The sequence below is a fragment of the Bactrocera latifrons genome, unplaced genomic scaffold (assembly GCF_001853355.1).
Source record: "Bactrocera latifrons isolate USDA-ARS-PBARC rearing strain unplaced genomic scaffold, ASM185335v1 scaffold_751, whole genome shotgun sequence".
NCBI lineage: Eukaryota > Metazoa > Arthropoda > Insecta > Diptera > Tephritidae > Bactrocera > Bactrocera latifrons.
The window spans coordinates 68,611-81,301 of NW_017537436.1; the positions used below are offsets into that span (position 1 = coordinate 68,611).

Sequence of the window (12,691 nt, forward strand, 5' to 3'; positions counted from 1 at the left end):
GATGTGTTAACCGACGGCTGCGCAAAATGCCAAACGACGGCGCGCCACTTACTTTCACCGATGAAGAGGTTCAGGGTGTCATCAACAAAGCAAAATCTTCCMAMTCYATTGGCCCTGATGGAATCAACATGCTAATGCTAAAGCATCTAGGCTCGACGGGAGTTAAATATCTCACCAAGGTCCTCAACTTGTCGCTAACCACTCATCAAATACCCGATGTGTGAAAAGTCGGAAGAGTGGTCCCACTACTGAAACCTGGGAAACCCGCCAACAAAGGGGAATCTTATCGCCCGATAACTCTCCTCTCCCCAGTAGTGAAGACACTTGAAGCCTTGTTACTCCCGATCTTCACTCACCACCTGAGCCTAGCCAGCCGCCAGCATTGATTTCGTAAAATGCACAGTACCACCACAGCCCTTAGCGTCATAAACGTTCAGATAGTTCGTGGCCTCAACCAGAAACCACCCTGTGAGAGAACGATCCTCGTAGCGTTGGACCTGTCAAAAGCTTTTGACACGGTCAATCACACAACGCTATTGCAGGACATTGAGAAAATCACGCTTCCTCCAGGACTCAAGAGGTGGACCATGAACTATCTGAACAGTCGCCAATCATCCGTACTATTTCGAGGCGCAACATCTAAACTGAGAAGAATTGAACAGGGGGTTCCGCTGGGAGGTGTCCTCTCCCTGCTACTGTTTAACTTTTACATCTCGAAACTCCCGCAACCACCAGAGGGGGTTTCCATAACCTCGAACGCTGATTGTCGATGGCATGTGTTCGAAGGTAAACAACTACCTCTCCGACCTTTCTCGTTTCCTCACTGCACGGAACCTCCAACTTTCCCCTACCAAATCCACAGCGACCATATTTATGAACTGGAAGAAGGAGTATAGACTGGAACGTAATATTGCAGTCGACGGCGTCAAAATTCCGAATGTCAATAACCCAAAGATTTTAGGTGTCACCTTCGACAATCTATGCTCCTCCTCTCCACATACGACCGCGATTATCGCCAAAGTACAGAGCCGCAACAAAATCCTCAAGTCGCTAGCCGGCAGCACATGGGGAAAAGACAAAGAAACGTTGTTGGCAACTTACAARGCAATCGGCCGGCCGGTCCTCAACTATGCAGCACCCATATAGTCGCCTGGATGCAGTTTCATGCAGATGAGGAACTACAGTCCTGCCAGAATACAGCACTCCGGACCACGACGGGATGCCTCCTGATGTCTCCTATCAAGCACCTACATAGCGAGACGCTCCCAGTTAAGGAGCATAATGAACTCCTCTCCAAGCAGTTCCTGCTGGGATGTTTTCGTAGAAATTATCCTTGCAGTCATCTGCTTGGAGCGGAACCGCCTCCTAGGAGCATCAAGAGGTCATTCCTTGATCACGTCGATGGCACTGACCGCCATTCACAGTGGAGCCATCAACATCTTCACCGACTCCCTCCCCGTGAATGGCGTACTTGGAGTCAAATTAGCACCCATAGCAGACRAAGAGCTCGAGTTGCCGCGAGAAACGCGAGTGACCCTTGCGCAACTTCGTTCTGGATATTGTAGCAGGTTAAACTCCTAAATATCCAGAATAGACCCTGACATACCCAACGTATGTCCTGCATGCAACGAGTCTCCGCATGACACTGACCACTTCTTTGCATGCCCAACCAACCCCACCCATCTAACACCCTTTTCCCTCTGGTCCGACTTTTTGTTGTAGTGTTTAACAGTGTAGATCATATGGTAAAGTTTTGTTTTTAAAATTTTGCAATGTTTCAGGAATATTGGTCAGCTATTATACAGGGTGGCTGATGAATTTTGCTACATTAAGAAACTCAAATAATTTTTTTTTCATTGTATGGAATTCATTTTTCTTTTGTTCATGTTAAAGCTCATTCAATTTTATTAAATATACAAGAGTGAAGGAACTCGATGGATCTCAAAACAAAAATTTTCATTGGAATCAGGAAGTACTAAGGCACCTTTTCCGCACTATTAGAAATCCCGGATCGAAAAAAGTCCGGAATCGACCCACCCTAATGATTAGTACCGTTATTTCAGAAGTGATTATTAAGACTTATAGCATTAAAAATTAAATATTCTGTAGGGGGAGCTGGCCCTTTTTTTTAAATTTTTTTCWTAGAAATTTTTATTTTCAAATAGAACTGTTTCCACATATCTGAGGTATATCGTGGAGTGTAAAAGCAATTTTTCTCGGAATTTTTTGATGACATCTGTCGGAGAAATGGCTTGGATGAGATGCATTTTTTCACTGGCGTACATGATTTCTAATGTTTGAAACATCTGAAACACAAAAACCCAAATTATTTTTTAAAGAGTACGTGAATGTTTATCGTCCCTAGTAGAGTAATGAAAAAATGTTGATAAATAAAAAGGTTACTTTTTTCACTCTTGTTATTTTACATCAGGATGAGCAAATGAAATGTATGGATGTATTGGTAACGGCGAGCGTAAAGTGGCTACCATGGGACACAGAACATTTGCAGTCAGTTGATTAACAAACAACAGCGAAGCAACATCGTGCGCCGCTTGATTGTTTTATGATACTATTTATGCGCATACCTATATGTGTTTGTTCAAAATGAATGACAAATATTGCTTTATGATTTCCAATGCCTTTGGTAATATGCAATGTCTATTGTGTAATATGTGTGTAAAGGGGACCCGGGCATATAATTTTAGGAGGCACTTTGAGAAATATGAGGGTATTGAGAGAGATATGTTTTTTGAAAAAAAAAAAAATACCCTTTTGCAGAAGTATAAGGATTGGGTTTTCCAAGTTAAAAACGATGGTCAAAAAAATTTTACAGATACGGAAACTACGCTAAAAAAAGATATCTCGAGCATAATTAGTTCAAGCATTGCTATGCGTGGAAGACCTTTTTCAGACGGTACTTTAATGAAAGAAGTGGTTGTAAAAGTTTTACAAATACTCAGCAGCCCATTAGCAACTTTTTTTTGAAAAGTTATTCTATTACGTAGAACTATAACACGAAATGTGGACGGAAAAGGGACGTTTGTTGAAAAAGTTATTAAAAAAAGAATTGATGACTGCCAATTTTTCTCTATATGCTTGGATGAAAGCACTGAAATAAATGACATATGTGAAATGGTCATTTGCGTTCGATGCGTAGATTCAAACTTTGAAGATTTTGAATCAATGCTCTCGTTAGAAAGCTTCCACGAAAATGTAACAGGTAAGTTAATATTCCAAACTATTCACCAAAAATTACTTTCTGAAGTGGACTTAAGGAAATTTGCTGGGGTTTGTACGGATGGGGCCAACGTAAAGATTGGTAAACTGGAAGGCTTCGTTGGGCAGTTGGAAAAGCATTATATTAAGGTTTATTCTTTTCATTAGTGTATTAACACCAGCTGTCTCTTGCCTCCAAATTCCTGAGCGCTCTTCCATATATGAAAACTGCAAAGAAAATAATTAACAAAATAAGAGGAGGTCATCATTCACYTACGCACCGGAAATTTAAGGAGTTTTTAAAAACTTCTAATAGTGAATACAGTGACCTAAAGATGTTCACCGATGTACGGTGGTTAAGCCGGGGTGATTGCTTGAAGAGATTATTTGCCTTAAGGAATGAAGTGCTAAAGTTTTTAGGGAGTTCAGCTGGGGCAAATGAATTAATACAGGCATTAGAAGATAGCCCATTTATTTTTAATTTGGCTTTTCTTTCTGATTTGTATAACCGTTTGAATGAACTTAATTTGAAATTACAAGGAAAAGAAAAAACCTTGCTTCTTTCATTCAAAGAAGTCACTCATTTTCAAACTATTTTATTTTTTATTGCTTTCTGAGATCAAATACGGAGATTATTCAAGTTTTCCACAAGCCTACTCCCTCATGAACAGTACTGATGTCTTAAGTGTAAAACGTGCGCACTCTCAGTTATTAGAGACTCTGTTTCTTAACTTTGAGGACAGATTTGAGGACTTCCGAAAAATACAACCTTTAATCGATATATTTGTAAACCCGTTTAAATGTGATGTAAACCAATATGAATTAAAAATCCAGTCAAAATTAATAATTCTTAGAAGTGAAATGTCATTCAATGATAAAAAGGATATTACCGATTTCTGGAGGAACTTAGAAAGCTCATTTTATCCGCAGCTTAAAGAAATCTCCCTCAAACTTTTATCATTTTTCTCCTCAACGATCTTTTGTGAACACATTTTTTCTGATATGAAATTCATCTGTTCCATGCAAAGAAGCAGGTTAACTCCTAGAAATTTATCGAATGCAATTTTAATAAGAAACTGTCACAAAAGTATAGAATTAATGTAGGTATTCAAAATAATTAAAAAAAATTTTCTTTTTTGGGGCGTCCAAAAACCACCCCGTTTTGGCGAAAAGCTTTATTTAAGTGAATATATTTCAAAGCGAAGGTGTTTTTGGACGCCGAAACAAGCCTTATTTTTAAGCTTTATTTCTCGAGAACTTCACAATTTCAACTTTATCTTAATATTTCCGCTAACTAGTTTGCTAGTAAAAGTAGTCAACTCCCAATTTACCCCACCAAAGGTATCTGAAATTATAATTTTTTATTTTTATTTATGTTATACATTTCAAGTGGGGCAAAAATATACTAGGGGATTCTATGTTCGTTGCTGTCTGCAGCGCAACTGGCAGGAAAATCAATTCATTATCCCACAGTGCAAAATTGGTTTTTTCGCTCTCAATAGCGACTAAAATAAGAGCGTAAGAATACGTGTGCTGAGAGTAACTGCTCATGTGAGTCAAAACGCCCATGTATGTTTTACATATAGTTTGTCATAACATTGTCAATAAATTATAATATATGTGTTGAAATGTTACTTGTAAAAGCAACCTTGCTAATGGCAATGCATATGTTCAATTTCGAATTTTTGCATAATTACATGTAATATATTGTTTCCGATTCCATTTTGTTACTTCTCAATAAACTTTTCATTTAAATCCTACAATATGTATATATATATGTAGGGACGATAGCCAGGCGTTTTGTGAACATAAAAAAAAAATACTAAATTAGCTTTTAAAGTTTGAGGAGTGCACTCCGAGCTCTCCGAACGTCAAGCGGTGTTATTATTTTGTGGGCCTTTTCCGAAACCTTCCAATGGTAAGATTAATTCTAAGCGTATAAGGGAACAGAAAATGCATTTTTTTTTTTAAGATTACCCTACTAACTCCATAATTAAGAGACTATACTAACTTGCATATGTAACATTTGAAGATATCTGTCAAAACTAAATAGCTTCCCTTACAAGCACTTGATTCTGATTGATTCATTTTGTATGACAGCTGTATTTGTATGTTATAGTGACCCGATATCACCGGTTTTGACAAATGAGCATTTTCTTAAGGGAAAAAATACGAGTGCAAAATATCTCAAAAACTGAGGGACTAGTTCACGTATGTACAAACAGATAAACGACTAATTCGACTTAGCTCGTCATGCTGATCACATATACTTTATTATAACATGTTCAGGGTATAAAAGTCTAACTAATACGCTTTATCTTCGAAACTATTTCCCGGGTCAACATAAAATTTTGGAAGAATTTTTAATCCTTAAATACTTATATAAACCGTTTGTTTTATATTTTTAGGAAATCTATCGACATTCATGCGCAATTCTTCGGAAATTGGAGACTCATACGAATTAAAGACAGTTCTAATAACTTAAATAAATTAATATATGCCTTAATATTTTAACTGTAATAATTTTAGCAAATAAGTACATAATCTTATCGTTATATTTTATATGATACTTCCAGTGCAAACAATAAAGTTCAAAAGCTCGTTTGCATCTGATTAATTTTGTTTAATGCCAAGTGGTTCGCTAAAACCTTCCAGTTCTTACTGAGCTGATATTTTAAATAACGTCAAAATTTTCGACGACTAGGGTAAGTTAGCATCCGATAGATAACCATCATTTGCCATTTTTGTGTATTCCTGCGTTATTATATAATATTAAAAATTTTTTAAATGTGAATTTGTTTAAATATTTACAGTTTAATTTAATAAATTTAAAGTGAAAAATGTAGTGAAATAGCTATTTGAAATGCCGCAATTTTTGGAATTTTTGAACTTTAAAGTCGAATATCTCTTAAACTAAATGTTTGAGGTACCTATATATATTGTTTTTAATCTGGAGGATTTCCTCTTTCCTAAGTTTTCTTTAGATAGCGGCGCCAAAGAAATCGGAATTTTGACTTATAGTTATATAAAATAATTCAATATGCACTTATTTTTTGCATAATTTTTTTGCAAGAGTTATACTTTGGATTTTCGCTCAAGTCGCTTCAGTCAAGTAAAACCACGTATCATCAAAAAATTCGAAATTGAGTTTTTTATTGATTACGATTCACCACATCATATAACATACATACATACATATATATGTAAGTGTCAAGATTTTAAGCATGCGATTGGTAATACGCAAATTATATTAAAAATTAAAAAAAATGTATCAGTAAGTGCATGACACATTTTTTAACAGAATTAGCCTTGATTTATTGTTTATATTTATTGGAAAATGTTCAAAGTGTTTTGGTTGTATATTTGATTTGGTTTTTGTACTGAAAGTTATAACACAAGTAAAAAAAGGAAAGTGTTGTGAAATAATAAAATGTGTTCCATAATTAAATTTTTTTTAATTAGAATGAAAATTTGAAAAGTTGTAAAAAAATTAACAAAAGATATGAAAGGAAACCACGAGAAATGAAAGTTGCATGCATATTTAAGTATTGTGCATAAAGTTCAATTCGGCACTGTTGTATACATATTTGAAAATTTTTGGCAAATGTCATGGGACCAAAAAAAGTGTATGTAACTAGCAGTATTAAAGTTCATGCTAAAAAGCGGATGTATATGCAAAATTTCCGAAGTTATCCCGAGATTGGAATCCCACCATCGACGTCAACCGAGACTGTAAGTAATGTATAAAAATTCTTATTTTGTTCGATCTGGCCATAATGGAAAATGTCATAAAAAACGCTTATTTTGAGGCGCTCTCACACTGGAATTAGTTCAACATCCCTTTATTCCTGTTTATAGTCTTGAGGACTTAAGAAAAAAAACATAAAATATATTTTTTTCGGCAAAATCAATTTATTTTATTCAAAATAGTCTCCTTCTGCTTCAATATAGCTTTTTGCACGATCCAAAAGCATGTCGAGTGATTGGTTTAGCTCGTTGGCCGGTATGGCCGCCAGTATGACGGTGCAAGGCTTTTGAATGGCTCCTACGTCGGCATAACGCTTTCCTTTCATGAGCAAATGCATTTTTCAGAAAAAGGAAGAAGTTGCATGTTGTCATATCAGGTGAATACGGGGAATGGTTAAGGCTGAAAATGTGATTTTTGGTCAAAAAATCGTCCTTCGAATTTTGGATTCTGAGCAACATACCTTTCATATGTCCAACTGTTCGGTCAAAAAAGAAAACCCGATGTTTTGGAGATGTTCTCTTCCATTTCTATGATGATTTCGGCTTATTTTGGCTGATTTTTAATGAACTCACGCACAGTTTCGATGGAATTTCCGGTGATCACAGATTTTGATTGGCCCACATGTTGATGCTCATTTATATTCTCACGACATTTTTAACATCAAGAGAAAAACGAAGAAGTCAATTTAAGATATACCAAAAAGACCGTAAAGCACGGTAGAGGAAATTTAAAAGTTTGGGGTCGTTTTCGTCGCTTGAACTTGAACCACTACTAAAAATAGAAGAGAATATGGATAAATTGCATATCTTAATATACTAAGGAATACAATGGAGCCATAGTATTATGCCAGCAAATTGGATTTCAATGCACGATAGCGATCACTTGCATATTGGAAAAACTGCCTTACTCAAGAAAAGATCCACTTGTTGATTGGCTAGCGCAAGAACCAGATCTAAACCCGAAAAATTGGGTAAACAAAATTTACAAATTGCACTGATCTTTGTGCAGGAGTAGGAAGTCTTTTGGACAGATGCTAAAGGCCAATGAGAGTAAGGTGTTTTTATTGTCCACATACTAAAAACTCCAACAAGCATTCAGTTCGTTGCGATAAATGCTTGAACTTTATATACAAACAACATATTGTAAAGGCAGTTATGTGTATAAATTGTCAGAATTGATGTATTTTTTACTGACTCCTATTGAAAACAATTTTGAATTTGTTAATTTTATGTTTGAATAATAAAAAAATTAGTTTGCCATTATAATTTTACCATACTGACGTGTTCTTGCTATTGGGTCATATTGACTCACAAATTGTTTATGAGGGGTACAATCTCAATTTGTGCAGAAGGGTTAAAGTTCAAAAATTTTCAAAATTCGAACATTTCAAGAAGCTATTCCACCACATCAAACATACTTTATTCACATTTTTCACTTCAAATTAACTAAATTACACTATAAACTTTTATATAAATCGACATTTTACACTATTAGCTTGTTTTTTACCTAAAAAATTTTTATCTTAAAAATTACATTTTACACTTGTTTGAACCTCATTTATTTACCAAAAATTACGACGAAATGGAGTGCTGCCATGTGATGATAAGGCARTTCGCGGAAATTCCCGGGTATTCGCTCGGCCAAGGTTGTTTTTTTAGAGAACAACCACWGGCCGCCAATTTCATAACAAGTTCTATGTGATTGTGTAATATATGATATTACGTTATTATATATTGTATATGTACATATGTATTTAGAAAAGTGTTCATATATTCAGGTTTAGCTTGAAAAATCTTTATATTTCTTTTATAGTTAATAAAGAAAAAAGAATCACTCGAAAGTACAAACAAAGAAAACGCTGAAAAATCCTCCACTTTTRKGTTTTAAGGTGTGGCAAAGCTGGTTTTCCTCGAAAATATAAACACTAAACTTTTCAGCCATAAATTTGATAAGTGATCTTTAAATTACTAAATTTAGCTGAAAAATTACAAAATAAATGTGAAATGTGAGCTTATTTCAATGTTTAGATTGTATATTTAAATATACAGAGTAAAAAACTTAAACAAATTTAGTGAAACATAGCGAAATACCATGTGTCCATAGTGGAAAGTTTTGAATTTTTAAACGTGAATATTTTAAAAAATATTCGCCCCTATCATGCATTGACTTGGATCGAAATTTTCTCCGTTTGGCAACTGAAAAAATCTTAAGCTTTTTTAAGATTAAAGTTAAACACGTTGGACTCACTAGTATGCGCAACTAAAAGCTAATTGCCTGTGCTAATCTCGATTTTAAAAAGATTCCGGKTCCAAAAGAAAAAACGTCCGTTAGCGGGTATAGTCTTTAATACAATGGCATTCTTTATTTCAACAGTTCATTAGTTAGCCTAAATCTTAACCTAACGGCTTAGACTAGAGTTAAGTATGTATACAAAAGAGGGGTAAGTATGTAGTTCTAATTCAATTCAGCAATCTTAAGTTCATGGTAATAGATTATTCTAATACATAGGTAGTAGATGTTTTCCTTTTTGTTAATATAAAAATGGTAAGTATTTACATGATATAAAAAACMACATTTAATAATATTCATAGATTCTTTAATTAATTTTACAAATTTCTTTTTAAACCATTATTTTTAGACGTATAAAGTCGCTTGACGCAACAGCAACTTTGGTATCATGCGTTCCGTTCCCGTTCAACTTCGAAATTTACAATTCTGCCTATCATGCATTTCGATCGTAGCTCTGTTATGCTAAGTTGCAATTTTGTTGGCGGAGAGCAGTTATATTTTTGTTCTAGTGTACTTTATCAATATAATTTTCCAAAAATTTAAGTAAAATTTGTTGTTGATAGTTTTAAAAGTCACCAACATGATTTATTTCAGTTTTTGTGCTTTAATGATGTTTTTTGATATATTTGTAGGTCAAAAACAACAACACCAGAGCAATACGAAAAATTGGCTGATATAATGGCAACCAAAAGAGATGTTGCGCAGGGCTTCCAACAGCGACCGAAGGAGTTTTGGGAGGAAATTGCAAATGCCCTAAATGCACTTGGTCCACCATCAAAAGACTCAAGTACATGGAGAAAGGTATTGTACTATTGAAAATAGATTTTCTAAATACTTCAAATGTTTTGTTACAGGTGTGGATTGACTGGAAGTGCTATATTAAACGCAAGCTGTCTGCAAACAAAAAGGAAATAATGAGCACAGGTGGAGGTCAATGTCGTTTGCAAAGGATAAACCCACTTGAGGAGAAGGTGATAGCTTTGACGGGGTTGGAAACTTGTACAAGTGGAATAAGTGGTGCGCGAGATTATGGCGATAGTGCGCAGGTACAAGACGTTGCCCAAACCTCCGAAATGGACATTTCCGCATGTTCGGAGGATCGAAATGAAATTCCTTCATGCAGCAGAGTTAGCAGCCAGCGCAGAGAAAGAAGAACTGATAAGGAGAGCGCTTCTTCCTTACTCAAAGAACAAATAGCTCTCCAGAAAGAATTTTACGAGGACACCAAAAACCATAATGAAGTTGCAGCTGGTAACATATTTACGTCGCATGAATCGTTCTTTAGAATGTATGGCGGACACCGCAGTGAAGCAACTACAAGAACAGAAACGACACAATAAAATTAAGGAAGAATTGTTAAGGGAAAAAGTGGAAATAAAGATGCAGATGCTAAAGTTAGATCCGAATTATAAGATTCCAACTAATTTAGTAAATAACCTAAATTTTGTACCTGAACTTATTTTTTTAGTTTTTTGTTTCAATTATCTTTAAGAAATAAGCTGTGAACTGAACTGCTGTGAAAGAACTGAATTCAATTTATTATCTTTAAGTAACAAGTTGTGAAATGTAAATAATTTTTTTAATATACGAATAGTATATATACATACAATTTACAATTTAATAAAAATGTTTTTATTATTGTACTCGTTTCTCAAATTTATTAAAAAGTAGAGAGCATGTTGTCACGAATACGATTTGCTGTTGATGTAAATTCAGGGTCATTGGTTTGTTCCTTTTCCTCTTCCTCTTGACGGTTTTCATTATCAAATTCCAGGATACCTAGCGTCAATTTGTGGTCGCACACCTAAAAAAATAAATTTTCAATTAAGGAATTGATTTCATGAAATACAATCCTCACCACCATAGCATTGATGCTATAAAATCCTTTTCTATTGTAATAAAGAAAAGGTTCATCGGATGGCTTGATTAGTTTTATGTGCGTACCATCAACGCACATGATAACACCTGGGAAACCAGCTTTCGTAAAAAAATTTGGTTCTGCTTCCTGCTTTTCTATCTCATTTTGCTCAAATTTTATCCACTGTGAGCATAGCTTCCGCTGCATTATATTGAGAAAATTTGATAGCCACTTTGACACGGTTGACTGTGCCATTCCAACATTGTGATCTGCGCCAACTCCATGCTGGTAACTGCCTTCCGCAAAAAATCTTAAAGCGGATACCACAATGTTAAGCGGAGATAACGAGGACAAAGTACTTGCCGTCGTTTCTTCCGCAAACGTATCTAGGACATACTTGAATGCGTCCTTATTTGGGCGAACGTTTTTTTTGAATCTAAATAAATAAACAAATTGTAAAAAAATGGTCTACTTTCACGTGCAATTACTTACAGCCCGTCATTCATCTGGAAGTGATCGCACATATCCCGTAATCTTCTCCTTTCAATTCTCACCCCAGCATCCTGAGATGCGCTGCTCTCCTCCTCAACCAGTGATATCGCCGCGGATAAAGATTCCATAATTAAGTTAAATAAAAATAATAAAAATTTACTTTTATTTATTAAGAAAATAAATTTGAACAGCAGTAGTTTGTGTATTTTTGCTTTGCTTTATGTTCCAGTTTCACATATTTCAAGGCAAACAGCTGATTTCGAAAGAGTTATAGCTCTTCCTCTCCTTCTTTCAATCCAATTGCAACACATGATACCTAATTTCAACTCCAGCGGAGCGTAGAGCGGGAACGTAATCGAAATGCATGATWGGGGTGATTAGTTATTTTTATAATATTTTTGGATATCCGATATATCCAGTTACGTGGACCCGACTGCCGTGGGAACGACGGAAACCTTTTGTCGTTATTGCCGGCAAATTTTCTTTTGGGTCCTGTAACTCAGGTCATATTTTTCCGCCTTTCTTTTCACTACATTTTCGCAAATGTTGGAGCGGTTCGGCTACCTGACACTTGGAGCGTATTGTATAGTTCATTTGTATGTTGGTATGATGGTTTCACAGATTTCTTACAAGGAATTAGCTTTAATGTATTTGATCATTCGTTTGTTTAGAATACCCATTTTTAATATTTTCAAAGAAAAACTAATGACTAATAATCAATGTAGGATGTCTATTCTGGACATGTACTAATATATATGAATATACAATACCCTGAAGAAAGCTGCTACTTCTCTGCTATTTGCTATTATAATCGCAAGTACTGTATTATTAAAATATCACAGTTTCACAAGTTTATTGTGAACTGCTATGGCAATTCACAGTTTCGAACTGCTTTCGAAAATCAAAGGTTCTAACTGTTATCGCAATCGCAGCTCATAGAAACTATTTATAAAATGTAATCGCAGTTGGAATGTGCGATTTTTCAATCACAGTGAAAAAATCACCGTTAGTTAAATATCGCTCATCACCAATACATACCATATACATACGTAATAATATCATAGCACATTGCGTGCAGACACATATAC

At 35.1% G+C, this 12,691-nt stretch overlaps 3 protein-coding genes across 4 annotated transcripts in view; 2 read left to right on the top strand and 1 right to left on the bottom strand.

Annotated features, from left to right (window-relative positions):
• Nucleotides 1-5,829, top strand: part of LOC108976360 (hsp70 nucleotide exchange factor FES1) — a 67,714-nt gene extending 61,885 nt beyond the window's left edge. Inside the window, exon 5 of the mRNA XM_018945415.1 lies at nt 5,625-5,829. Coding sequence (XP_018800960.1) covers nt 5,625-5,681 — 57 coding nt within the window. The 3' untranslated portion in view covers nt 5,682-5,829. The remainder of the gene's footprint in view (nt 1-5,624) is intronic.
• LOC108976361 overlaps nt 1-10,807 on the top strand; it is a 20,037-nt gene extending 9,230 nt beyond the window's left edge. Inside the window, exons 2-3 of one of the 2 annotated variants that reach the window (XM_018945419.1) lie at nt 9,886-10,054; nt 10,108-10,807. In XM_018945419.1, the coding sequence (XP_018800964.1) occupies nt 9,932-10,054; nt 10,108-10,593 (609 nt within the window). In that variant the 5' untranslated portion in view covers nt 9,886-9,931 and the 3' untranslated portion in view covers nt 10,594-10,807. Of the gene's footprint in view, nt 1-8,968; nt 10,055-10,107 lie in introns of those variants that run through there. The other variant, XM_018945418.1, reaches the window with a different exon arrangement.
• Nucleotides 10,808-10,902: 95 nt separating this feature from the next.
• Nucleotides 10,903-12,190, bottom strand: LOC108976359 (putative nuclease HARBI1). The gene is made up of 3 exons (XM_018945414.1): nt 11,604-12,190; nt 11,112-11,547; nt 10,903-11,057 (listed from the first exon to the last, which is right to left on the bottom strand). Exons 1-3 carry the CDS (start codon nt 11,729-11,731, stop codon nt 10,914-10,916), a joined length of 708 nt encoding a protein of 235 aa, XP_018800959.1. The 5' UTR covers nt 11,732-12,190; the 3' UTR covers nt 10,903-10,913.
• Nucleotides 12,191-12,691: the final 501 nt, after the last annotated feature.